The sequence below is a fragment of the Remersonia thermophila genome, chromosome 1 (assembly GCF_042764415.1).
Source record: "Remersonia thermophila strain ATCC 22073 chromosome 1, whole genome shotgun sequence".
Taxonomy (NCBI): Eukaryota; Fungi; Ascomycota; class Sordariomycetes; order Sordariales; family Chaetomiaceae; genus Remersonia; species Remersonia thermophila.
The window spans coordinates 4,257,957-4,284,072 of NC_092217.1; the positions used below are offsets into that span (position 1 = coordinate 4,257,957).

At 61.5% G+C, this 26,116-nt stretch overlaps 7 protein-coding genes across 7 annotated transcripts; 2 read left to right on the forward strand and 5 right to left on the reverse strand.

Moving 5' to 3' along the window:
- Positions 1-52: 52 nt before the first annotated feature.
- VTJ83DRAFT_1190 (uncharacterized protein) lies at positions 53-1,790 on the reverse strand (the record flags this gene model as incomplete). Its single annotated transcript, XM_071007322.1, has 2 exons — positions 53-1,404; positions 1,520-1,790. 2 exons carry the CDS (start codon positions 1,788-1,790, stop codon positions 53-55), a joined length of 1,623 nt encoding a protein of 540 aa, XP_070870543.1.
- A 1,258-nt stretch (positions 1,791-3,048) lies between these two features.
- VTJ83DRAFT_1191 (uncharacterized protein) lies at positions 3,049-3,956 on the reverse strand (the record flags this gene model as incomplete). Its single annotated transcript, XM_071007323.1, has 4 exons — positions 3,049-3,134; positions 3,276-3,575; positions 3,678-3,795; positions 3,888-3,956. 4 exons carry the CDS (start codon positions 3,954-3,956, stop codon positions 3,049-3,051), a joined length of 573 nt encoding a protein of 190 aa, XP_070870544.1.
- A 1,369-nt stretch (positions 3,957-5,325) lies between these two features.
- VTJ83DRAFT_1192 (uncharacterized protein) lies at positions 5,326-6,325 on the forward strand (the record flags this gene model as incomplete). The annotated part of the gene is made up of 2 exons (XM_071007324.1): positions 5,326-5,497; positions 5,595-6,325. The coding sequence occupies 2 exons, from the start codon at positions 5,326-5,328 to the stop codon at positions 6,323-6,325; spliced, it is 903 nt and encodes a 300-aa protein (XP_070870545.1).
- A 183-nt stretch (positions 6,326-6,508) lies between these two features.
- On the reverse strand, positions 6,509-10,125 carry VTJ83DRAFT_1193 (uncharacterized protein; the record flags this gene model as incomplete). Its single annotated transcript, XM_071007325.1, has 4 exons — positions 6,509-6,989; positions 7,037-7,873; positions 7,945-9,803; positions 10,051-10,125. 4 exons carry the CDS (start codon positions 10,123-10,125, stop codon positions 6,509-6,511), a joined length of 3,252 nt encoding a protein of 1,083 aa, XP_070870546.1.
- A 1,970-nt stretch (positions 10,126-12,095) lies between these two features.
- On the reverse strand, positions 12,096-14,278 carry VTJ83DRAFT_1194 (uncharacterized protein; the record flags this gene model as incomplete). The annotated part of the gene is made up of 3 exons (XM_071007326.1): positions 12,096-12,657; positions 12,724-13,997; positions 14,063-14,278. 3 exons carry the CDS (start codon positions 14,276-14,278, stop codon positions 12,096-12,098), a joined length of 2,052 nt encoding a protein of 683 aa, XP_070870547.1.
- Positions 14,279-15,310: 1,032 nt separating this feature from the next.
- Positions 15,311-17,490, reverse strand: VTJ83DRAFT_1195 (uncharacterized protein; the record flags this gene model as incomplete). Its single annotated transcript, XM_071007327.1, has 3 exons — positions 15,311-16,154; positions 16,235-17,214; positions 17,365-17,490. The coding sequence occupies 3 exons, from the start codon at positions 17,488-17,490 to the stop codon at positions 15,311-15,313; spliced, it is 1,950 nt and encodes a 649-aa protein (XP_070870548.1).
- Positions 17,491-19,834: 2,344 nt separating this feature from the next.
- VTJ83DRAFT_1196 (uncharacterized protein) lies at positions 19,835-23,062 on the forward strand (the record flags this gene model as incomplete). The annotated part of the gene is made up of 4 exons (XM_071007328.1): positions 19,835-19,956; positions 20,204-20,291; positions 20,346-20,636; positions 20,696-23,062. The coding sequence occupies 4 exons, from the start codon at positions 19,835-19,837 to the stop codon at positions 23,060-23,062; spliced, it is 2,868 nt and encodes a 955-aa protein (XP_070870549.1).
- Between the last annotated feature and the right edge of the window lie 3,054 nt (positions 23,063-26,116).

Genomic DNA, 26,116 nt, shown 5'->3' on the forward strand with positions numbered 1-26,116 from the left:
GAAAAAAAAAAGGTTTCTCTTGGCCTCCGTGCTTTGCTGCACCTGCGCTACGCTACTCCTCATCCTCATCTCCCTCGGCATCCTCCTCTTCTTCTTCCTCCTCCTCCTCCTCCTCCTCATACCGCCTCTCGTCATGACTCCGGCCTCCCCCGTTGCCCGACGGGCTGGCCGAGCCGCGATCGCTGTCGTAGTCGCGCCGCCGCCGGTGGCTGTCGTGCTCCTCCTGCTCGTCGCCGTCGGCATCGTCCAGGTCGTGCCCCTCGCTCTCCCTCCGGCCGCGGTGCCGTCCCTCGTTGTTGTTGTTGTTGTCGTCGTCGTCATCGTTGCCGTCGTCGTACTCGTCGTCCTCCTCGGGAAGGTCGCCGACGGGCTGCATCTTGTAGCGCAGCAGCTCCGTCTTGAGGTCGTCGCTGGGCTCGCCGACGCGGACGTGCAGCTCGTCGAGGTGGGGTTCCTCCTCGTCGGCGGCGGGGATGCCGATGGTGCGGGCGATGTTCTTGGTGCGCTGGTTGCGGATGGTGGTGCGCTGCATGACGGGGTAGTAGTAGACGGCCTTTTGGGCCGAGTCGTCGGCGCGGGCGCGGGGCGGGGCCGTCTCGTCGTCGCGGAAGGCCAGGATGACCTCCTCGTCGTACTTGTTGTCGTGGTCCATTTCCTTTTCCTGGGCCGTCTCGTACGCGCGCACGCGGGGGAAGCGGAACAAGTCGCCCTTGTGGGTGTAGAGGCCGCGGTCGTCGCGGTCCGGGCGGTCGACGTCGAACATGGCGCGGAAGTTGTCGCCCGTCTGGGCGTCGATGGGCAGGAAGAGGTCATAGTTCATCATCTGCGAGGGCTTGGGCAGCGAGGGGTCGCGCTCCCAGGCGGCGCGGGCGGCCTCGTAGGCTTGCTCCTCGGCGGCGGTGCGCTCGATGGGCTTGAAGATGCCCGAGAGCAGGCGCGTGTCGTAGACGTCGGTGGCGGTGACGGGGTTGGTGCTGAACTTGACCGTCACGTAGGCGCCCGAATCGGGGAAGGCCTCGAGGTCGGGAAGCACGGGGAAGGCGTCGACGACGCGCAGGTTGCGCTTCGAGGGGTGCTTGACGCGCGCGCGGTCGGCGAGCTGGGCGGCGGCGACCTCGAAGCTGCGCTCGATGCGGCGGCGGATCCAGGCGGGCGTGCCCTTGTCGGGCTCGGGAGAGGCCTTGCGCTTCTCGGCGCGCTTGGCGGCGGCGGCAGAAGAGGAGGACTTGAGGAAGATGTGGTCGGCGGCCTTGGGCTTCAGCTGGACGGAGGAGATGTACTCGGTGCGGCGGAGGAAGGAGACGGCGGTCTCGCCGAGCTTGGGCTTGCCGAGGGTGGAGAGCGGGCGCAGGAGGAGGCGATCGTGGGGATGGACGGAAGGCGGCTGAGCGGGCGCTTGGATGGCTGGAAGGGAGAGAAAGAGAAAGAAAAGCGGTTAGCAGGCGATGGTGACAGAGACAGACAGACACACACACACACAGAGAGAGAGAGAGAGACAGAGAGAGAAAGAATGACCTACAGCTCTCATCGCCATCAAAAACGCCGGGCATGCCGACGAGGTCCAATGGCATGCCCAGCTCGGCATCGGCCTCAATGTTCAAGGGCTGCTCGCGGGCCAGCCGCGAGGCGAAGCCGGGGGCCGTGTACTGGCCGCTGGCGAGCCCCGTGTTGGGGATATCGAGCAGCTTGGGGGGGTTCGGGGGCGGCGGCAGGGCATTGGAGTAGCGTATCCTCGCAATGTAGTCCTGATGGATCATGCGCTCGCCGTTTCGCGATTGTGACGACGACATGTTGATCGGGTGTCGTGCGGCGAGGAGGGGTGAGAGGGGTGAGAGGGGTGAGAGGGGGGGGGAGGGGAGAGAGAGAAGTGGTTGGGAAAAGAGAAGCGGAAGCCAAAAAGTTGAAAGCGGACGAGGCGCGGCGCGGAAGGGTCGTCGCGGTCCCAGGGAAGAAGGGCGGTGCCAAGACCCCAAGGCTAGCTCCCCCCGAGTTGGGGGTTGGGGTTAGAGGTGGGAAGCTCACAATATCAACGATTCGCTGGTTACGGAGACAATACTGGCCATGAAGAGGCCATGCTGCAATGAAATGAATAAAAAAGACAATAGGAAAAAAAAAGTGACAATGGTTTTGTGTGGGACTGTTTATACTTGTGGTATTTGTTCTTTTTTTTTTTTGTTTTTGTTTTTGTTTTTGAATTAAAAAAGGCAGAAGAAACGAAAAAGAACAAGGGAGAGGAACAAACCAACTTACACGGAGAAGAGGGAATTATCTGGAGACTCTACCTGGGACAATAGCCGAGGCATTCATGCTATCCAACATCTGTTCTTCGTTTCTCTCCATCATCATCATTCAGAGCACCCCCCAGGCGGACACAATGCCGACGTACACACATACACACACACACACACACACTCTCTCTCTCTCTCTCACACACACACACACAGACACGCAGACACACATATACACGCACACACGCACACGCACACAGATCCCTATTCTATGCCACCACGTATCCACAACGCACCACCCCCCCTCCCCCCTCCTCCTCCTTCTCCCTAAGGGGCAAGGCCAAAGCAGCCCAGCTCTCTCGAAGAACGAAAGAAAAAGAAAGAAAGATTACGCCAAGTACCTCTCGACGGCACCGGAGGAAAAAAGAAGGGGGGGGAGGGTCCTCTTTCTCCTCGATGTCCCGCGAGAGAATCCTCGGGCGGATTACAACAAAGCGTACCGAGAGACAACCCTTTTCCGCGCGCATGTGTGGCTCGTGTGTTTCCCCCTTCCCTTCCACTCTCCTTTCCAGAACCGTCCGAACCCCCCAACCCCAACCTCCAACCCCCTCCCACCCCGCCGTCCGTCGTGACCTTGTGCGAGCATGCGCCGTCCCGTCCTTTCATGATACATTTCCGAACCCCCACCCCCCATCTATCGCCCAAGCCTTTTTGTCTTTGATTTCCCGTGTGTAGTCTTGAAAACATCCCCTCCCACCCTTATCCGCGAGCCTCCAGCATGCAAGCCAGCCAACGTGCCAGCCAACGTGCCCGTCGGCTTTTACGAGCTGTTCTTGGTGTAGCGCGCCTTTCCGACGGTGAAGGGCACGTAGCGGTACTTGATCATGTGCTGGATTTGCTTCCTCACTGTGGTGGTTGTCATCCATGATCGTCAGCATACGCCATGCTACTTTTTCTCTTTCTCTCTCTCTCTCTCTCTGTCTGCTGGGTGCAGCGAACGCGCGGGCAACCGAAAAGAAAGAAAAAAAAAAAAAGGGGGCAACGTACTCGTCAGGATAAAGAGCATAAACCAGTACATGACCAGGATGGGCCAGAAGACGGGCACGTTGAAGATTTCGAACCACGAGCACACAAACGAGATGGCGACGGCGCGGGAGGCGGCGTGCCAGAACTTGAACTCGGGCAGGCGGCGGATGAAGGGGCGGAACTCCTCGTCCTGCTTGGTCGGGAGGGTGCCGACGGAGCCGTCCTCCATCTCGCTGTCGAGGGCATCGTTGCTGGGGTCGAACTTGGGCTGCAGGAAGGCCAGGAACAGGTTGAGCAGGTAGATGCCCAGGGCGTAGGCCACTGCGGGACGAGAGAGGGTTTCGGGTTAGCGAGAAGGCGATGCGTTGCGCCCGACGTCCGCGGACGTCCGCGGGAGCAAGATGGCAGCAGCAAGCAACGTACCAATGTACCACCCTTGGGCGATGAAGATGCGCAGAAAGAAGATGATGAGGCCGGCGCCGGTGCCGACCCAGCGGTAGAGGACGTAGGGGGTCGACTTGTCGAGGAGGGCTTGGTATTGCTGCGGCGAAGAGAGAGAGTTAGTAAAGTCATGTCTTTTTGTTTGTTGTTGTTGCCTTGTTTACCACCAAAAAGAAAAGAAAACAAACACACCCTCTGTAGCCTGCTAGTGTGGGCAGAGACAACGCCAAAGGGCGTCGTGGGCTCGTCTGGAACATCCATGGTGAAAGCTGGTGGTGGTGTAGAGTGGGCTGCGGGAGATCAACGACGCCACGTTTGGGTCTGTTCCGTTTTGGGGATGGACACGGCTGTTGTTGTTGTTATTGTCGTTGTTGTTGTCGTCGTCGTGCGCAATGCGCTCGGGGCGTTCCGGGAGGGGAGGGAGGATGGAAAGTTGGGAAACGGAAGCGCAAGCCGGTTGGTGGTCGAGTTGCGCGCGTCCTCGGTGCGATAAGGTCCCGGGTCCTCAAGGAGTTGGCAGTTGGCGAGGATGGGATGGACGGTTGGACCAAAGGTTCCAGTGGTTGCGCCTTTGTTTCGGGCATGAGCCACGCAACGCAATAGGGGGGCTTGAAATTTCTGTGGCACAGCCTGCGACGGGCAGCTCGAGCCAACCAGGGGAGAGAGGGAGTGGGAGAGCCCACTGTGGAACAGGTAGTTACACAGTAGGTACGCAGTACAGGCAAGGTACCCTGTAACTACTGCGTAAGGTAATGAGCTAATGGTAGCCCGGTTGCCAGACGGGACGGGGGGGGGGGTTACAAAGCACGCAGTACATATAGTACACACACAGTGCTGTGGTAGCGTGTGCTGCGTGTGCTGCGTGCTGCGTGCAGCGTACACGGTACCACGGGTGACTGGGCATTGCTTGGCATCATCAGATGGGATGGGCCTGATCTCCCGATCTCCCGTCTCCCCCCCAGCTTTCGTGCCCCGTCGTCCAGTTTCAGGTGCGGGTCTTGGTGACTCGGCTGCGGTAACTACCGTGCGAGTATGGTCATGGTAACTTACTAACGGTAACGAACGTACGTCCTGTGTACCATAGCAACACGGTGTAATTCTAGCTACCGTGCCCGACGAGGAAAGCCAAGTGACGTCGTTTCGCGCCGGCCAACCAAAAGAGCTCCCCAGTCCGGCGCCGAGTCCGCCGGGCTGGAGGAAGAGCTCGGAGATGCAGCCATGGGAGGGTGAAACGGGGAGGGCGACGGTAGGAAGAAGACGAAAAGGGGGTTTCAAGAAAGCAATCTTGATTCTTGTTTTTCTTTTACAGTCTCTCTCTCTCTCTCTCCCTAGCGGCAACCAACTACGAAGTATCATGGAGGGGAATGCAACCAACTCCCTGTCCAGCCAGCCGGGTCCGTCACTCACTCACATGCGCTTAAACCGAGGATAACCTGCGCGGCCCAAGTCCGACAAGCAGCAAGACGCTTTCTTCACGGGAACCTTTCCCCAACCTAATCCTCTTCCACTCTTCTTGCGCTTCACCCTCCTCATTCCTCCATCCCTCTTCAATCCCTACCTGCTCTTCCGTCTTGACACTCGCTTCTCACCCACACCCCCCTCCAAAAACAAAGAGCAATAAAAAAAAACAATGAACGCCGCCGCCGCCGCCGCCCTCCGCAACCTGCGGCCCGTGGCCTCCCGCATCCAGCCCTCCGCCCTGCCCCGCGTCATCCCCGCCGCCTCCCGGTCCTTCTCGGCCTCGGCCTCCCGCAGCTACGAGCACATCCAAGTCTCGGAGCCCCGGCCAGGCGTCGGCCAGGGTGCGTTTCCCCCTACCCGCTCGCTGCTCGCTCCCCTGCGCTCTCTCCAACAATGACAAAAACACAAAGCTGACGGAGCACCGCAAAAAACAAAAAGTGACGCTCAACCGCCCCAAGGCCCTCAATGCCCTCTGCACGCCCCTCATCAGCGAGCTCAACGCCGCCCTCCGCGAGTTCCAGGCCTCGGACGCGGTCGCCGCCGTGGTCCTGACGGGCTCCGAGCGCGCCTTCGCCGCCGGCGCCGACATCAAGGAGATGGCCCCGCTCACCTTTAGCGCCGCCTACCGCGCCGCCTTTATCGAGTCGTGGTCCGACCTGACCACCGCCCTCAAGAAGCCCCTCATCGCCGCCGTCTCGGGCCACGCCCTCGGCGGCGGCTGCGAGCTCGCCCTCATGGCCGACATCCTCTACTGCACCCGCTCCGCCAACTTTGGCCAGCCCGAGATCAAGCTCGGCACCATCCCCGGCGCCGGCGGCAGCCAGCGCCTGACCCGCGCCGTCGGCAAGAGCAAGGCCATGGAGCTCATCCTGACGGGCCGGAGCTTCTCGGGCGACGATGCCGAGCGCTGGGGCGTCGCCGCCCGCGTCTTTGACTCGCACGACGACCTGCTCCGCGCCGCCCTCGACACGGCCGAGACCATCGCCGGCTACTCGCGCGTCGCCGTCCAGGCCGCCAAGGAGGTGGTCAACAAGAGCCAGGACCTGCCCCTCCGCGACGGCGTCGAGTACGAGAGGCGCCTTTTCCACGCCTTGTTTGGGAGCCAGGACCAAAAGATTGGCATGAAGGCGTTTGCCGACAAGAAGAAGCCCGAGTGGACCCATCAGTAGTAGCAGTAGGCCCGCGGGGAGTTACCCATTGGTCTTGTAGATATTCCAAACAAAGTACAAAAAAAGACCAAATCATGTTGCAAGAGACAATACCGAGATTTGAGAAAGCGTAAGCCCATATCGCAACAAGCCTGATGCACCCTCCAGAGATGCCATCCCTTTTCCCGTCCTCCTCCTCCTCCTTCACCGTCCTCCAATCACCCTCACGTACGGCGCCGGAAACAGGCCCCGCTCCCCCATATAGTACCCGTGAAACCACTCCCCGTTCACATCCTCCACCTCCAGGATCTCGGCCCCCCTCGGGAACATGAGCTCGTCGTTCACCTCGGCCGCCGGGATCCACCCCCACCCGGCCACCGTGCGGCTCCCCGCGCCCCCGTCGGGCGGGAACCCGTCGGCCCACGCGCCCTTGGTCGCGCCGGCGGCCGTCACGGCCACGCCGGGGGGAGGCGACGACACGGCCGCGTCGCGCGAGTAGAGACGCTGGAGCCAGCGGCCGCCGTGGAGCCTCGAAGGGGGCGGTGCTGCTGCTGCTGCTGCTGCTGCTGCGGCTGATGCTGCTGCTGCTGATGATGACGATGATGATGCCGGCGTTGTCGGCGACGCGGGGCTCGCGGCCGCCGCGGGCTCCTCGCGCCACGACGCGAGGAGCCACGGCGCCTGGCTCGTCCCCGAGGCCAAGGACGCCGGGACGCCGGGGACGCGGGGGACGCGGGGACGCGGGTGCCGTCGAGCTCCTCGAGGCGCAGCCGCCGCCCGCCGACGAGGTCGCGCTCGATCCGTCGGCGGAGGTACAGCACGCCGCCGCCGCTGCCGCCGCCGTGGCTGCTGCTGGAGGATCCCCTGTCCGAGCCCGCCGCCGACGACACGTACCCGACCACGACCATCCGGTGGCCCCGCTCGCACCGCCGCCACCCTTTCGGCCCGTTCTCGGGGGCGATCCGGCGCGGGTCGCGCGCCAGCGCGCCGTAGCAGCCCGCGCAGACGTCGAGGCCGGCCGGTATCGCTGCGCTCGCGCCGGTCGGCGTCGGCGTCGGGGAGGGGCATTCGGGGCAGTGAAAGTGCGTCGTCGGCTGGCCGGCGACGTGGATCGGCGCGCGGCAGACGGCGCAGGGCGGCGGGGCGACGAGGAGGGGGTGGAAGGTCCCCGATCCGGCTCCTGGACTCAGCCCCGGCCCGGTCAGAAGCGTTGCCGTCGTGGGGCTCCCGTTGCCAGGGGAGGAGGAGTTGTTGTTGTTGTTGTTGCCGTAGCTCTGGCCCATCCCGAGGGGGTAGGGGTGGTGGTTCCCGCCGACAGGCGACGGCAAAGGGGACGGCAGCAGCGGCGACGACGCCGCCGCCGCTGTAGCGTCGCGATACGCCACCGGCAGCAGCGGGTGCGAGCACATCTTTCCGCGGCCGACGCACTCGGAGCAAAACCCCCACTCGCCGTCGTTGCACACGTCGCAGCGCCAGTAGCAGTCCCCGGCCCAGGCCGAGCAGGCCGCGCAAAAGGCGCCCGTCTGGAGGCGGTCCGGCGGGGTTTCCGACGCCGCCGCCGCCGCGCCGCTCGCGACCCCCCGCGACGGCCGTCGCCGCTGCTCGTCGCCGACCCCTTTTGCGGCGGAGGAGCCAGGTACCTTTGCGGCATCAGGAAATGCGGCGGCGGCGGCGCCGGCCCGGGCCCCCCGGCCGGCCTCGCCTTGTCCCAGCGCGCCCACGCCGCCGCGCCGAACCCGAACCAGTTGAGGCACCCCTTGCGCCTGCGCCAGCAGTCGAGGCAGATGTGCCAGTCGCCGTTGTGGCAGACGTGGCACCGAAAGTGCACCTCGTGCTCGATGTGCTCGCGCGCGCAGGTGCGGCAGTGGATGGCGGGCTCCTTGAACCGCGGGAGCGGCGCCGAGCGCCGCGGCGTCGGCGGCTGCGACGGCGGCTGCGTCGGCTGCGTCGGCTGCGTCGGCTGCGGCGGCGTGGGCGGCTGGCGGTAGTGCGGCGAAAGGCCGCTCATGGGGAACCCGAGGGTGGGCGACTCGGGGCGCAGGTCCGAGTGCGGAGGCGGCCGGCTGCTCGAGCGGTTCCGCGGAGCGTCGGCCGCGGAGTGGCGGAAGCCGACGGTCCGGTTGGCGGGGGAGTCGCCGCGGGAGGACGGGGCCGAGGCCGTTGCGGTCGTGGCGGCGGCGGCGGCGACCGAGGAAGTTCTTGACGAGAGATCGGTCGCGGCGCGGGGTCCGGCGCGAGCGTCGACCCGAGCGTCCGGCTGGGTCGGCGAGACGGGAAGCGTCGCGCTGCGGCCGGCGCTGGACGCGCGGCGGCGGCGCGAGGCGTCCTGGACGTCGAGGTGGGCCGAGCTGGACGGCGGATACCGGCCGCGCTCCTCGCCGCCGCTCCCCGACGCGCTCGGGGCCCGCGATCGCGAGGGCGGTTGCGCCTGGTGGCGGCTCGTCGGCCGCGAGGAATCGTCGGCGCGGGACCGCGGCCGGGAGGCCGACGCGTCCGAGGAGCGGTGCGACTGGGCGCTCGCGTTGCTCCTCCTCCCGCCGTCGCGGCGACGCTCGCGCTGGCGCCGGCGGTACGCCTCGGTGATCTTCCTGCTGAGCTCGTCGTTGTTCTCCAGGTCCAGGTTGTCCAGATCCAACCCGTCCAGCAGGCCCTCCTCCTGAATCTGGCGCGCAAACTCCTCGATCTCGCGCTCGATATCGCGCGCATCCATGCCGCCCGCGCTGATCAAGCTCCGGAGCGACGACTGGTGCTCGACCTGCCGTTGCCGAGCGGCTCCCTCTTCGCGTTGCTGCTGCTGCTGCTGCTGCTGCTGCTGCTGCTGAGACGGGGGCGTGATGCCAACCATTTCCGGTCTCCTCTGCCGGCTCTCGCTCCCTCTCCTCCGCTCGCTCCCGTTTCCGCCGCCACCCTCCCCTCTCCGCGTCACGCTCGTCGTCGTCGTCGTCCTCCTTCTTTCCTCTTCCCTCTCCTGCCTCCCCGCGCGGCTCCTCTCCCTGCTGCCCCTCATCCCGCCGCTCCCCGACGTCGTCGATACGCCCCCGCCAGCGGCGGCGGCGGCAGCAGCGGCAGCAGAAGCTCGCTCGGTGGCCTCCCGCAAGCTCACCCTCCTGGCCTCCTCAATCAGCGCGCGCTCCTCTTCGTCCGCCCTCCGCTCCGCCTCGGTCCGTCCCTCGAGCCGCCGGATGCGCGGCATCACGCGGTCCCCGCGCTGGTACCGCGCGTCCATGTCGCGCTTCTCGTCGTCGGACCGCCCGCGCCCCGGGTTCAGCGCGAGGAAGACGTCCAGCAGGCTGGCGACGCGCGCGTCGTGCCTCGTGTCGCGCACCCGCTCGCGGCAGCTGGGGCACGTGAAGATGGGCACGTCGGGCGGCGGCGGCGGGTCCGGCGAGGTCTCGACGCGCTCGGCCTGGAAGTAAAACCATTCCTTGAGGCAGGCGCCGCAGAAGGTGTGAAGGCAGTCGAGAAGGGTGAGCGGTTGGTAGAGAAGGTCGGTGCAGATCTGTATGAAGAGAGAGGAGGGAAAAAAAGGGGGGGAGGTTATGTGAAGGTTAGTGAGTGCCGTTGCTGCGGTTGGGTTGGCTGATCTTCACATGCATGGGCCTTCTGCCTTTCCCTCTCTCCCTCTCTCTCTCTCTCTCTCCGTCGTTCCTCGGGATCGCCTAGACCGTCGGTCCTAGGGAAAAACGGAACCAAGAGGGAGAAGGCATGTGAAATGATCATGGAGGGGGGAAGGGGGGTTCACTCACCGAGCAGGTTAGCTCTGTTTCAAGGCTGGGCGCCATCGGAGAGGCTCCTGCGCCCTGCCGTGGCGAGTCCGTCATGATGTTGGACGGTAAAGGTGCGTCCACCGCACATGCACCCCCAACTTCTCTCTCTCTCTCTCCCTCTCTCCCTCTTGGTGGATGCCGGCGGGCCCAATCCAAACCCCCGTCCGGCCACTTCTACCCCAGTTGGAAGAGCAATAAGGATTCTTCTCCTCGGCCGAAGATGAACAGCGATGGTCTCGATAATCACGGACCGACCGAACCCGAAGTGGTCGGTGGTCAGACCGGGTTCGAGATGCCCAGCGTTTCAGTCCAAGAGCCAAGCCAAGCACGCCCACTTGATGTCGTCCCTCTCTCTCTCCACACACACACACACACACTATCTCTCTCTCTCTCTCTCTCTCTCTTTCTTTCTTTCTCTCTCTTTCTTTCTCTCTCTCTGCGTGGGCCCCGTCTCACTCGTCGTCCAAGTCGCTCCGTAAAAATCCACAAAACCCCACCAAAACAAGCCCCTGTTGTCAAAGGGAGGGGAGTGAGAGAGAAAGAGGGGGGAGGGGTTTCGGCGCTGTCTTGCAAACACTGTCAAACCACCACCACCACCAGCATCAGCAGCAGCTGGTACCGGGAGTCGGGGTGCGTTCGCCTTGGTGTTTCGGTGTGTGTTTTTCGAGGTCGAGGTCGGGCTGGCGGGCTCGAGCAGATGAGGTACCTACCAAAGGCGCCGATAACCCACTCTCCATTCGCGGGGTAACGAATAATTAAACCTAGCCGGAGCGGCGGGCCCTTGGCAACGTCTCACGTTACGGTCCCCCTCGCCTCGCCTCGCTCAGGGCTGATTTTGTTTGTGGGGAGCCCGGGGGGAGCCCCGGGGGTTATGCGCTGTTGGGCTGCCAGCTGGGCCCAGTTCGATCGGTTCAGGGGTACAACGGTCGACGCGGGCCCATCTAGCCAAAGTATGTACTAGTAGACGTGTCCCAAAACCCAGTTAAAAAGAAAGAAAAAAGAGACAGAATGCCAAAGTAAAGGAGGAGGGGAAAAGCCCCAAAAAATGAAGAAGAAAAAAAAAGAGAGAGAGAGAGAAAGAAGGCGGTGTTCAAGGTGAGAGAGTGCATCTGCGTATCTCACTCAGCTGAAGCCAAGACGTTACGGTGGCTGGCTGGCTGGCTGGCTGGCTGTTCGACAGGTGTTGCTGACCACGCACCGGGGACGAGACGCCGTGTCCCACCGCGACTGAGGCGGGAAGACACCCTCCCCCCAGGAAGTGAACATGCAGGCCGAAGTGGGGGCTATTCCCACCGTCGCCATTCACGGCGCATCCAACACACGGCAGCCCGACCGAGGGCTCGTCCGTCGGTCTTGGACTGGCGGGGCTGGCTCGGCGGGCTCGGCGGGCGGGAACGTGAGACATCAAACCCGGTGTCTTGGGGTTTCTCACCTGTTCCCTGTTCCACTCTCTCCGTCTACGATACGCAGTATTATACGCAGTAATTACCTCGGTGTCGGGCCGTCCAACAGCCTCCCTGCTCGTGCCCCGTGCCTTTCTCCGGCCATCTAGGGAGATATCGAAGCACGCATGGCTCAGAGACAATGGCTGCTGTATTCACGCTGGACGCTCTGCCTTATGTACTGCCTGGATCTGCCGGACCCTGCCTTGCCCTGTCCCGTCCCGCCCTGCATAGTACCATCGCGCCTCGGTCCTGGAACTCCGAATCCTACCTACATGCATCCCATCCACCACGCCCCGTTCTTCATGTTCTCCATGTTCTCCATGCCCTCCATGTCCTTCTGTATGTACCACGTCCGGTCGTCCTGTATGTCCTGTCGCATGCAACCCCCGACCTCGCAGTATCTGTGAATCTCGCTCCCCGCCCGTGAATCCCAAGACATGATGATGATGATGATGATGATGAATGCAAACGCCCATGCGCCAAAGCCTGCGTACCTAGATCCAATCCCTCCCCCCCTCCCCCCACCAACAAAGCTCAAACAAAAAAACAAAAATCTGTCTACCCAGGACCGCCCTCTTGCTACATATCCTCCTTCCTATTCTCTACCTCGCCGCCGTCGCCACCCTTCTCCTCACCCCCATTACCCCCCTCCCACTCCCTGCACCAACCATACCACGCGCGGTCCACACAGGTAGACGCGGTCTCGGACGCCGAGGGGGTGGTGGTGGTGGCGGTGGTGGTGGCAGTCGTCGTTTCATCGTAGCAACCCCAGAACCGACCCGGCGTCAGGCACGTTGTGGTGGCCGTGGTCGCGGATTCCGAGGTCGTGGGAGTGGGGATGAAGCTGCTGTCAGGCAGGCTCGGCGGGGGCGTGATGGTGCTGGTGGTGCTGAGCTCGCGCGTGGTCGTGATGCTGGTGGGCTCCGTCGTGGTCGTCTCGTCGAGGCAACCCCAGAACCGGCCCGGCGTCATGCACGTGGTGGTGGCGGTGGTGGTGGTGAAAGTCGGCTCCGTCGTGGTCTTGTCTTTGCACCCAAACCAGCCTGGGGTATGGCATGTCGTGGTCGACGTCGTCGTCGTGACCTCGGACGTTGGGGTGCCCGTCGTTGTGGTCGTCTCGTCGAGGCAGCCCCACCAGCCCCTAAGACATTGTGTTAGCTTTTTTTTTTTTCCCCTTCCTCTCCGACACGGAAAAGAGATGACTTACGGAGTCTTGCATGTTTCGGTCCGCGTGCGCGTCTTGCTGGTCGACGTCGGCGTGCTCGCCGCGCTGGTGGTCGTCGTCTCGGTGCCGTTGCTCTCGTACATGGTCCAGCTCCCGCAATCGCGGCACTCGGGCTTGGGCTTGCACTCGGGCACCGTGTCGTACTTGAGCAGAACGTCACGAATGACGGAGCGGATCTTGTGCGTGCCGATGCCCACGCGCCACCCCTTGTCGCCCACCGTGTCGTAGACGCACTCGAGCCCCGTGTGGCAGACCGTCTCGAGGGCGTAGCCGCCAAACGAGCACGACGCCGTGGCGCCGTTGCACGTGCCGATGTAGATGGGGTCGGCCGTGTGGCCAAAGTGGAAGGCGCCCGTGTACTCGCGCGTCTGGGGAGCGTCCGGGTCGGCGCCGGGAGGCACGGGCAGGCCCAAGCGGGCGGCGGGGAGGGCCTCGGGAACCGCCTGGAACGTCACGACGGGCACGCCGTACGTCAGGCCGAGGAACGAGCTGACGGCGCCGCCCAGCGAGTGGCCCGTGATCCACACGTTGGAGGTTGGGTACAGCTCCGTCACGTTGGCGTAGAGCTCGCGGGCGGCCTGGTAGTAGCGGTTCTCGTCGCGCAAGGCCTGGATGACGCACGTGTTGTTGCACGTGTAAGGGCCCGTGGCGCAGTCGCACACCTGGTGCCACGTCCAGGGCCCCTGCTGGGCGCAGCAGCAGCTGAAGAAGAGGTTGTCGTTGATCTTGTCGTTGGTGGTGGTGCCGTCGCCGTCAAACACGGCGGGCGACGTGCCCTTGAGCCCGATGACGATGGTCGAGTTGGTTTCGTCGGCGAACACGTGGCCCCGCAGGCCGTCGCTCTCCCAGCCAAAGTCGACGCTGCGGTCGAACCCGCCGCCAACGTCATCCCAGTCGGCGTCGTCGGGCGTCTGCACGTAGGCGTCGGACGCCATGTAGGCCAGCGACAAGATCGTGTCCTTGTCGGTCACGTCGGGCGCCGGCACCTCGTCGACCGTCCAGGCCGCGGGGGAGAGCACCGACGCATACCCGCGCCGCCGGGCCTCCGCGACCATGGGGTCCACCACGCTGGGCCGCCGGTCGGCCAGCCGTTGTATCCGCAGGCCGCTGCTCTTGGCCCGCAACGGAGGGATCGGCTCGGCTTCGAAGCCATCTTCCGCGGCGAGCCACACCTGGGCGACGCCCGGTTGGATGTCCTTCTTGCGATGAAGCCGAGGGTGCTTGTACGTGCCGTGATGGAAGATGTGTCGGAGCGTCTACGGCGGCGGTTCCCGTCAGCTTGCTTGCGGGAACCGGATGGGATGACCGGCTGGGGACTTACGAAGCTGAGCTCCGCGGGAGGCGGAGGCTGGGGTATTATCGGGGCGATGGGCGACACGTCGCCCGGGGGAAGGACGGCCTGGGGCTTGGATGGCTCATTGGCGACGGCGGCGACCGGCGACGGCGAGAGGGCCAGGAAGGCCAGCAACAGCTGCGCCGTGACCTGGGCGGTGGAGGTGGCCGTCGCTCCGCTTGCCTCCCTCCTCCGCAGGAGCATGCTGGGTTGGTGGTGAACGATGGTGCTGAAAGCACGGTGCGTTGGCCCAAGGACAGCGCGTATAAGTGTAATCGGTGAGAGAGAGAGAGAGAGAGAGAGAGAGGGTTGGGGCCGTGGGTGTTTTGTCCTGTGCCGGTGATTCGGTCGGATGTCGATGCCTCACGATGCAAGAGGATGGATGGATGGACGGATGGTTTGTTGGGTATGTTGTTGACAACGGCGGTTGAAGGCGGAAGAATAGGCGACTACGTGATTAGTGTAAGAAACGCCACACCTTGGAACGGGAGTCAACAGGACCTCGTGAGCGCCCGCCAGATGACGACGGATGCCGGATGCCGGGGTTCGGGGTTGTTGGGGGACCGTCAGGCACGCCACCGCCAATCAGCATCCACCTCGGCACGTCTTATCGCTGAGCGGTGTGTCACACCGTAATCGTCTGGGGTGCATTAGCACTGTAAGGCTGACTGTCGGGGGGGGGGGGGGGGGGCGGGGCGGGCAGCAGACCGCTGTCGCCGGGTTAGGGTTGGTAGGTAGACAGGTTCCCAACTCATCCTACTGCGTACGTCAACAAACGGCTGGCAGAGAGACGGTGTACAAGTATTACATTGTGTACTATAGATGTGTGGATGGGGCATGGCATGGCATTTGTATGACTCCCCCAAGGCTAGCTCTCCTGTTTCATCATCCCTCCCACCCATCCCACGGTACACTACATGACACGCAGATACACAGACACACACACACAGATAGACACACACACACACACACACACGAGCGCCCAACTTGAACACGAAGAAGCAAAACAAAACCAAGCTGTATCCCAGAAACCACGCTATGCTGCCTACCCGCCGGACGATAAAAGAGAAAAGAGAGCCGTGACGCAAAGCCCGGAAAAGAACAAGATACGAATGTGAAGAAAGACTCGGGAAGAAACGAAGAAAAGAAAACAAAACACTCTAACCCTCGCTTTCCATTCCCCTTCGTCTCATCCTCCCCGTCCTCCCCCTGCTCTGGGGCCACCCACGCGACCCCTCAGTGCGGCACTCCGTTCACGCTCGCCCTCTTGGTCGGGCTCGTCCTCCCGCTGCCGGTCACCGGCGCGTCCCCGATCAAATCATCCATAAACTTGATGTAATCGTACTGGGGCTGCCCGCGGTCGGCCTGCAGGTCCGGCCCCTTGTGCGGCGGCATGATCTCGACCAGCTTCTCGATGACGTCGTCGGGCACGAGCGAGTGGCGCAGGTCCATCTCGGTGACGTACGGCTTCCCGTCGGCCACGTCCCGGAAGCTCTGAAACACCTGCTCCGCCGTGTTCTGGTCCTCCGTCACGTCCACCATGAAGCGGATAAACTGCTCAAACGTCACGCGGTCGCGCCCGCCGCTCGTCTCGATAAAGTAGTCGTGCATCTCGTCCTCGGAAAAGATGAGCCCCAGCGACGCGAGCGCGGCGCTAAACTCGATTTCGGACAGGCAGTTGGTGTCGTCGCGGTCAAAGTGCCGAAACACCGACTCGAACTCCTCGAGCTGGATGGGCGTCAGGTTGGTCATCTGGCGCGCCACGATCTGGTTCTCCAAAAAGGCCAGCTTCTTGGACACGGACGACTTGACGAGGGAGAGTTCGTAGCAGAGCTCGTCGTACGTGTACGTGGTGAAGTCGTTCTCCTCAATGTTGGCCTCCTGGCACTTGGCGTCGACCGCCTCGATCGTCTTGAGGTAGGCGTCCAGCGGGGGCAGGTTGTCCGAGAGCTTGCGCACGTGGTGGAGCTGGTCTTCGGCGTCGCCTTCGAGGCCCGAGATGGCGAGCTGGATGGTGTTGAGGGCGAGGGCAAAGTCGTTGGCCTTGTCGGCGAAGGACTTGCGGAGCGCGTTTTTGATGCTGCCAAGCGTTGGTCAGCCAGCAGGGAGAGGGAGAGAGAGGGAGAGAGAAAAGAAAAAGGGATGATGGGTCCGACGTACTCCCGGATGGTCTCGTTGATCAGCTGGCCCCGAGCCATCTCGGCCTTGGTCAGGTTCGCCCACTCCGCGTCGAGCACCTCGAGCTTCAGGTGGGCGGGCGGCTCGTACGGCCGCAGGCGGTAGGTTCCCAGCTTGGTCTTGATGTTGCCCAGCAAGGTGGCCAGCTCGCTCTTCTCGGCCACCCACTCCCGCTTCAACCCCCGCTTGTAGTCGGCAAACTTGGCGGCCTGGGCCTTGGCGTCGGCGTAGGTGCCCTCGAACTCGGCCTGGCGCCAGCTCTGCATCTGCTCGCGGATGGCCTTGAGCAGGGCCTCCATCCTCCGCTCGTAGGCGCTCTGCATGTCCCAGGCCCCCCGCATGTTGTTGACAAACTTTTCGACGCGGCGGCCGGCGTTCTCGACCTTCTCCATCTGCGAGAAGGCGTGGAACCAGTAGGCGATGTACGTCATGAGGGAGCGCTCGTCGGGCTTGGCCACGTCGCACACGTCCTCGACGTCGAGCAGCTTGGGGATGCCGATCTCGCGGTGGGCAATGTCAAAGGCCATCTGCATGTTGCCGCGGTGGTCCGACTTGTCGAGCTTGTCGTAGTCGATCAGGTCCGGCCGGTGGATGTCGAGGAGCGCGCAAAAGGCGAGGCCGTCGTTCCAGCTGGTGCTGAAGTCGCGCACGTCGACCTCGTCGTAGCAGGCCGTCTTGCGCTGGCACCACAGCAGCAGGCCTTCCTTGGCCGTCATGCCCTCCTCGTTGATGTCGCTGATGGTGAAGCGTAAGATGAGCGTCCATATCAAGCCCAGTATGATCTTGCGGTTGCCGTCCACCACGTCTTCGGCGCCAATGTTGGTCATCTGGATGCCGCGCGACTTGATGAAGTCGAGCGCAATGTTGGCATTCTCGAAGCGCTGGACGCGCAGCTTGGGCTTGGCGGCATAGCGGCCGAGGGACTCGCCGGATAGGCATTCGAGGAGGTGGATGAGGAGGACCTGGAGGCGAGAGAAGCCGAGGAGGAGGGCGAGAAGGAGGAGTTAGCGGTGTGCTTCCATCTTGTGCCTCCTTTTTTTTTTTCCTTTTCTTTTCGGAAGGGGGACCAGCATTTCCCAACAAGACCAGGAAAAAAAAAGAGAATCACATACGCCATCAGAAAGATCTTTGACCAGGTCCTTGACCACAAGGTTCCGGACCTCGAGCTTGGTGTTGAGCCATTTGGTGAACGTCTTTTGCTGGACCGTGACCCATTGCTGCTGTTCGGCGTAGGCCATCTTGGTTGCGAGAGACGACGCGGTGGAGATGTCGATGAAGAAGTGGACTTTAGTGTCGGCTGTGGTGGCGGTATTGGTATCCTGGCACAGCTGCTGTCTCCATGGGCTTTTGCGCCTCTTGGTGCGGAAGAGGTGGTATGGTTGGGGGGGTTTTGCTCTTGTCGTCGTCACATTCTGGAGTCGTTGGAGCTTCCCTGCGTCCAGCTGCATCTTGCGTCGTCGGCGACCCGCCCACCGTCAGGCCCGAATGCCCCGCCAGGCCCCCACCGTGCCAATTGGTCCGAGCCAAGCCCAAACGGCGCGAAAGCAGCAGCGCCCTTGGGGCCCCTTGGCTGCTTGTCAACCGCTGTCGAGGGGAAACCTTGGAATCCCTCGTTTGAGTTTAATTGGACGGCACCTCCTGAACTTTCGTCAACCACCGGAATCCTTGGGCCGGAAATCAACAAGGTGGATACAATGATTGGGCTGACGAGAATGATTTTTTTGTTATTTTTTTTCCCTCCAAGATTCCGCATTCTCATGGGGTCTAAGGTGTTTTGTTCCTATCCTCCCCTGCGAGCGAGAGCATCCGTCCACTCTTCTTTCTTGATCGTGGCTGGGTTTCAGGACATGTGGTTTGTCGATCAGCCGGGCCATCACATTCTCATGCCGTGCTGTACGGCCAATGAAGCTCTCGGTCCATTCCTTGGATTCCTCAGGTCCTGTTTGACAGAATTAGCCTGGAAAGAAACCCAGGCAGAGTCTGGTTCTCTCTCAGACCCTCTTCTCTCCTTTGTGCGTCGGCTCTGGTTCATTTCCGGGACGCTGGGCGGGCAGTTTGGAAGTAAGGGATCCCGCGTCAAGGCACCGGTTGCTGAACCCTTGAATGTACCAAGGATAAAGTGCCATGCTCAGTTCTGAAAGACGAGTATAGCCAGCAGCACTTCCAGGTGGTGCGTGGAGCAAGTCGCGTCCAAGCCTGGGTACCTCTGCCGGCCAAGACGTGCATCGTTCAGGAGCGTTTGCGCATGCACCGCATCCCTTGATATCTAGAGAACTACAAACAAGAGGGGGTTTCCTCTCTGCAACGGGAACTTGATACAAGAAACGTCGGCATAGGGAGCCGCTGACGGTATCCTCCAACGCCTACATGCCCATATAGACGGGCTTAGAGCAAGCAGCTTGTCCTAGGCTTCCAAACATAGCACGCGGTCAATCTTCTGCGCCAAAGACCGTGGAATGGAAATCAAGCCGGTGCAGGTCAAGAGAGCTCAGAGGAATCTGGTCAGACCTAACCCTGGGCCGGTTGCACAACTCCCTGCTCCGTTGAAAGAATGTACGGCCTGTTGAAGCATGTCTAGGCTTGTCTGAGGCACCTCTTCTGTATTGTCCTTTTGGTGAGAAGCGCGCATGTGTGACCCTTGCATGCTGTGCGATCCCTATAAGTGAAGCCAGAAGTTCGCTGCACAAAGGCAGCTTCTCTATTCTCCAGATGGGCCCGAGAGGGTTTCGGGTTGAATTCCGGAAAAGACAGCTGGGCGCAGACCCACCGATGCCGTTAGGTCCGGAACCCAACCAAGCTCTCACGGCGCCGGCGCCATCCGGCAGGTGGGCCAATCGCGCCTGGGACATGCTCGATCCGGGCGGTGAAGGTGGGTCAGCTTCCGGGCTCCGTGAGCCCCACATACCCCGCGATTCTGCCGGGTCGACGCATTGCAGGTTTTGATGCATAACTATCTGATTTGGGACTTCCGACCTTCTCGACCAACCCGCAACAACACACGGCCTCTCCTAGCAACCTACATCACCGACCTGCGTATTACGATTTGGAGACGCTTGGCTTCAGCGCGCATCGATCTCAAGGTAACTTGATCAATTTTCGTTTTTTTTTTTTTTTTCGCAATCTCTGCTATCACTGCGATTCCAACTTCTCTGGAGCATTTCGGTCGTACGCAGGTGCTGCACGAAAGAGCCCTTGAGACCGTCCTTGGGTTCGTCTCGAGTCTGGACCTTAACGCGTTCTCCCCTACGCGAGGACGTGGCTTTTCTGTTTACTTTTTCTTCTCCCAAAAAAAAAACCTTACGATTTCTTTGTTCCTGAATTTTAACCAGCGCACAATTCTTTTCGTTTTCCTCCTCCTGCTTCCCCTCCATCTCTTCCCGACCACCTTTCTCTCTTCTCGGCCACCTTTCTTCTTTCGCCCTCACTCATTGTCCGTCTTTCACCCACACAACTGACAGCTTACCCAGTTGCGCGGGCACCTTTCGTGACAAGCAAAACTTCTCCATCTGCTGTGCGGTCTACAACAGACACCTCTCATCGCATTCACCTGTCTCTGCTTGACGACGGTTGTCATCCTTGACAATGTCGTCTCAGCGTCGGGGCACGCATGTGCCATCTGTGCGCTTGGAGACAGAGAGGAGTCTCGGCATCATGCAGCGCCGTGCTGCCATCAACTTTGCCTGGACTGGAGACATTCGCAAGCGGTAAGTTGGACAGTCTCCCCTTCGAATCATGGACCAAGGTATGGTCGTCGTCGACCGGCACCAGTCGGTCAACAGTCGGTCGACGGCCGACTGGGTCGATCAGAATCGGTCCTCCGCGATACCCACGCACATCAGACCGATTCATTGGATCAGACCGATTGGTTTCTTCATTAAGCTCAACACCAGCTGATCCTCACTCATCGATCCTTTTTGCTGCCAATTCATCTTCACAGCTAACAATTTCTAGCTACACGGATTTCCTGGTCAACGAAGTGAACCGTGATGGCGTCGTGCTTCATCTTTTCAGCTTCGAGGAGCAAGAATCTCATACCCAGGTCTGTCGTCTCTTTCTCCCTCTCACGCTTTCCATCGCTCTAACTTTCCTGCAGGCTACTGCTGTCAACCGCAATGTCACGGCTCCACTTCCTCCTCCTCCTCCTCCCAACAAGCCTGAGGACAAGCCCAGTACCGATGTCGGCAATCCCGAGAACCCGCCCAAGGTTACTGCGATCTCTGAGGACGATCGCAAGACTCTTGTCGGTCTGGTCAGCGAGACCGTTGCCGAACAGCTCATCGCGCTCGACGAGAAAATCCAGGCCAAGAAGCAGCTTGACCAGAACGAGCGCACCGTGACGCTTAACTCTGTTGCCGACAGGAACGAACGCGCCCACATCCATCAGGTTGGCTGCGCCCCCCCATTTTGGTGCTATCCAAACCGACCATCGCTAACAAGGAGCAGGAAATTCGCCGCATTTTCCACTCGCGTTTTGAGACGACTGCCGACTCCAATGGCGTCATCACGGCCAGCCCTGCTCAGAAGAAATCCAACAGCCGCGGCTCTTCCAACCGGGCTCTGAGCCAGAACTGGATTTCCCGCCGCGAGAACAACCAGCGCAAGGGGAAGGCCCGTGATGCGGCCCCGGGCAGCGGGCCCTACCTGCATCTCACGCTCTACAAGGAGAACAAGGACACGATGGATGCGATCAACACGATTGCTCGTTTCCTGAAGATCAAGGCCTCCAACTTTGGGTTTGCAGGCACCAAGGACCGTCGCGCCGCCACCGTCCAGCGCATCAGCGTGTTTGGCCAGAAGCCTTCCAATCTGATCTGGATGAACTCGTACATTCCAGGCGTTCGCGTTGGCCATTTTGCCTTTGCCCAGACCAGCATCGAGCTCGGCGACCACGGAGGCAACGAGTTCGTCATCACCATCAAGAACTGCGAGCCTCTCATTGGCGAGGATTGCTCGCTTCCTCAACGCATGAAGATGATCCAGCAGTCGGTTAAGTGCGGGCTGGCCTTCCTCAAGAACAACGGCTACATCAACTACTTTGGCCTCCAGCGTTTCGGTACCTATAGCATCGGCACCCACCTGCTGGGCATGAAGATTCTCAAGGGCGACCTGGAAGGTTTCCTCGACGCCGTGCTCCATGTCGATGAGAGCCTTCTCGAGGACGTTCTGAACACCAACCCTTCTTCCCTCCTCAACAAGGACAACCAGGCTAACCGCGACGATCTGAACCGCGCCCGTGCCATCACCACGTGGAAGACCACCAAGAGTGCCGAAAAGGCCCTCGAGCTGCTTCCCAAGCGCTTCAGCACCGAGGCTTCCATCATTCGCCATCTGGGTAAGAACCCGAAGGACCTGCTGGGGGCCATCTTGAGCATCACCCGCGGCATGCGCATGATGTACATCCACGCCTACCAGTCCTATGTCTGGAACTTTGTCGCCACCCGCCGCTGGGCCCGGTTCGGGGCCAAGGTCATCGAGGGCGATCTCGTCTTCGTCAAGGACGCCGTTTCGAGCGGTCCCGTGGACGACGAGAACCCCTTCGCCTACAACGACGATGACTACAAGCAGGCCCGCCCTCTGACGGCCGAGGACATCGCCTCCGGCAAATACACGATCAACGACGTCGTCCTGCCCCTGCCTGGGTTCGATGTCGTCTACCCCGCGAATGAGATTGGCGATTACTATGCCGAGTTCATGGGCCGCCCTGAAAACGGTTCTCTGGACCCGCGCAACATGCGCCGCAAGACGCGCGACTTCAGCCTGTCCGGCGCGTATCGCCCTCTCATCGGCCATTTCATTGGCGAGCCCGAGTTTGCCGTCGTTTCGTACCACGACGACACTCAACAGCTCTGGCCGACCGATCTCGACTACGCCATCCAACACAAGAAGGACCAGGCGGCCAACAACGCAGACACGGCAAAGGCGCCGACCGCGTCCACGGCCGAGCCAAAGGCCGAAGATGGCCCCGCCAATCGCTGGAACAGCTTTGCCCAGAACGCTGCCCAGCACGACGCGGCCTTGGAGGCTGAGCGCCGCCGCAAGGCGGACGAGGAGCCCAAGATCGACGTCACGGTCACCAACGAGACTTGGGTCCAGACTGGCCTGGATGGCAGCTCCAAGCGCATTAAGGTTGCCCGGCACACCCAGGCTATCGGGACGTCTCACCCTGATGGCCCGGTTGGCGATGTTTCTGGCGGCGCTCCCATCACCGGGGCCAGCGCCTTGTCGGGCACTGCTTCCTTTGCGGATCTGGTCCACGCCCACGCCTCCAAGGCTGCTGCTGGTGCCGTCGCCGACGTCCCCGCCCCGACGGTCCCGACGGTCCCGGCTCCGTCTTCGACCTTCGACCTCAAGAAGTACCTTGAGGAGCACGCCAGCGCTGCCGAGAGGCAGGCTTCTGCCGCGGCCTCTCAGACCGAGGCCCAGATCATGGCCCATGCTTCGGATGCCCTCAAGTGGTACATGAACAAGACCCTTGAGGCCACCAGCGGCGCTCCCAAGGAACAAGTTGCGGCGCCCGAGCCGATGAACGTTGAGCCGGCCAAGCCCGCGGAGACCAAGCCTGCGGAGACCAAGCCCGCCAACTCCGGTCCCTTCGAGGCCGGCCGGGTTATCAACGGCATCAAGGTGCCTCAGCTTCGCAGCGCTTGCGAAAACCCCCTTGCGATGGACGGCGACATCGACGAGGGCAGCATCGCCCCGGGCGACGACAAGATCGCCGTCGTCCTCAAGTTCCGTCTGAAGGTCAGCAACTATGCGACCGTCGTTCTCCGGGAGCTGATGGGCACGACGGCCGAGGAGCTGGCTCACTAATTCCCTCCCATGTCGACGTCCGAGGTTGCGACTTCATCCCGAGCCCACGACTTCCTTCCGAGGTCATGACCCTTCCTTTGGAGGTCACGATGGCTCGACAACGCCCGTCGCAACACCCGGCACTTGCGCCAGCAAGGGCGCCTGCATATTTTCTGATAGCACGCACCGCTAATTGGCCTAGGGTCGAGTTGGGTTGGGTAACCTGATCAAGACACTGATTTGGTCACTCGCATCGTTCTTGAAGCCCTTCGACCTGGCGGCATCTCATCTCGGGACAGCACATTGGCACGCCCTCTGGGCCCATCGGTTCTGTTTTTTTTTTTTTTCTTTTCTTGTTGGTATACTCGCCCATGCTCGCCAACGTAGCTCCGGCTCTCGACCTCGCGAAGGTCATAATGTTGAGAGCCTCCCACTTGGCCTGATCTCGAGCCAGGGCGCATTTTCTTTTTCTATGTTTTCTTTTCTTCCTTCATCTGTCCGATTTTTCTCATCTGCCAGCACATCTGCTCAGGCGCCCCATGGGGCTGGTACAACTGCATCTCATCTTTCTCCTGCGGCCGGCTCCGGCCTTTGGCATGATCTCAGATATCGTCGCCATCTCGGCTGCCATCACCTCGGGAGTTTAGGTTGCGCATGGAAGCTCGGGCAACGGCGGGCGAGACACACATGTGGTTCCTGGGTCTTCTTTTGGCGTTGGTGGTTAGAAGGGAACGGATCAGGACAGGGACATGAGCATGGAGCATCGGGCCTGGGACATGGACACCAAGATACCCCCTCTCTTCTTCGTCTTCTTCTCCTTTCTTTGCGAGGAAGATGGTAGATTGGGATTCTTTTTTCTGTAGAGTACTTTTGAGCAATTTCTCTCACGCTCGCCCCTACAAAAGGGACACGGGCCTTGTCGATATGAAACAGACAGGCAAACAGGCAGAAGCAAATTCATGATGATTTCCATTACTCGCGAGGGGGGGGGGGGGGGGGCTGCCAATCATGTGAGCGTGAGCGGGTGGGTGATCGGCCTGTGGCATTGCTCACAGGTTTGACGTCGATTTAGGCTGTTGCGGGTGTGCTACCTGGTGGTCGGCGGGGGCGCCTCCATCTGATCAAGAACCACGTGGGCTGATTGACTAAGGTGTTCAACCGACGCTGTGGTTGACTCGTGCGGGCATTGAGAGCGGAGGCAGTGCCAGGGCGTCATGGGGGGGGAAAAAAGGACACATGATACACCACATCATCGCATACATGCACACATGGAATGACGACGGAGATGGGTGAGAAAGGCCAGGCAGGTTGAGCTCCTCTGACGCGTGAAGCGTAACCCCCGCGAAAGGCGGATCAAGTTTGGACCCGGTAGGTTGGGCTTACATGTGCGATGAATCCCACCAGGTCAGCTCAGTCAGCCTGGTCAGCCCGAGAGGTGGGGCCCCTCTCTGCTCTCTGCGCTCGCTCTCTCTCTCTCTCTCGTTACGTTTGGAAGCCATCTGCTCATGATGTTCCAGGAACTTTGGGATCTGCGCTTTCGAACGTCTAGGTAGGAACAGGCCGGCATGCCGGCGACGTCAAAAGATGAAAGAGTATCGCTCCCGGAGGTAGCTGACCGGAGAAGGGCCTGCCAGCCTGCCCAGGGGTAAGCTAGGAAGGGGGAATGAATCTCTCTCTTGCTATCGAGTTACTGTGTACACAGTACTACTGGCTATGACCTCATAGCTCCGGAGAAGCCCAAGACACGGACGGACTGACTCGGGCCGGCGGTGGAGAAGAATTCCGGAGGCTGGGGTGGAGCCCGACGCGAGCAGCCCGGGGCGCGGGCCGTACTTTTTCGTCCTGGGTGTGTAAGGCTTGGCCGGGGCTCCGGGTCTCCGGGGTCCGCGGCTTTACCACGTACCCCCGTACATGTCGCCCCTAGAAAAGGGTCGAGACGTTGTTGATGATGAGTCGTGACGATGGGGTGAGTGGTGGGTGTTTTAGTGTTTTGACCCATGGTTTTTTTCCCTCTCTCCCTCATTTCGCCCGATGTCTGGAGATTCATGGTCACATGTTTCCCCCCCCCGCCGCCGCCGTCTTGTCTATAGCGAGATGAGAAACGAAAATTGCTCGGCAGGCCGCCTTTTTGATGGGAGTTCTACATCGGTTCCCCATCGCACAGCAAAACGTGCGGGAGGGGAGTATGTGTGTGTGTGTGTGGGGGGGGGGGGGCGGGAAGAGGGGTTTCCGTGCCGTTCCGACTTTGCCCGTCGACCCCTCCATCATGACTTTCAAAAATTTGGAGTTGAGGCCATCTCCGTCGGGGGTGGATTCCATTCCATGTGGCCCGTCAGGCTCCGGTTGTGGTTGTGTAACGTCAGTTCCATCCCACTCCCGCTCGCCTTCCCGCTTACCCACGCTCCCACCACTCCGTGTACTAGTACGTAGGTACGGGGATGAGCAGCCTGTGGAGGTGTCGGATATCGGCCGGTCGCCCGGGTCGGGTCGGCCGGTTGGGTTGCCCAGCCGGGCCTCGCGCGCGCCCAGGGCATCCGGCTCATTCCCGTCTGCGCTCTGTTCCGCCCGGCCGCCTGGACAGCACGCGGACTGCGCCGTCCGAGTCTGTCCGGGCCCTTGGAAGCGCAGGGCGCTCGCTGACTGTGCTTTCATCAGCACGTCTGGACGGTTCGGCCGGCGAGTGGGTGGGTGGTGGATATCCAGCCAAACGGTGCAAGTGGAGAGGCGGATATGGGTGGAGAGCCGCGCGCAGCTGCAACGGGGATGTGCATGCGTGGTGCTGCGTGGTGTGCGTGGTGTGTACGAGGTGCATGCCTGTCAGCCTCCCCCAGGGCTGCTCGGCGATCCCCAGGCCATCCGTGGCTCTCGAGGAGGGTTGTTTCTGCCACAGCATGCAGACGGGACCTCATTTCTCGATACGGCAACCCTGGCTGTGGCTGAGGTAGGTATCTTGGGGGTGGAACAGCACGAGCGGTGGCTTGCAGGATGACTGCCCGTCCCGCCACAGGCCTCAACGGAGATGCTTATGGTAGGTTGAGTTACGAGCCCTGGCCATCGGTGGGAAAATGAGAATAC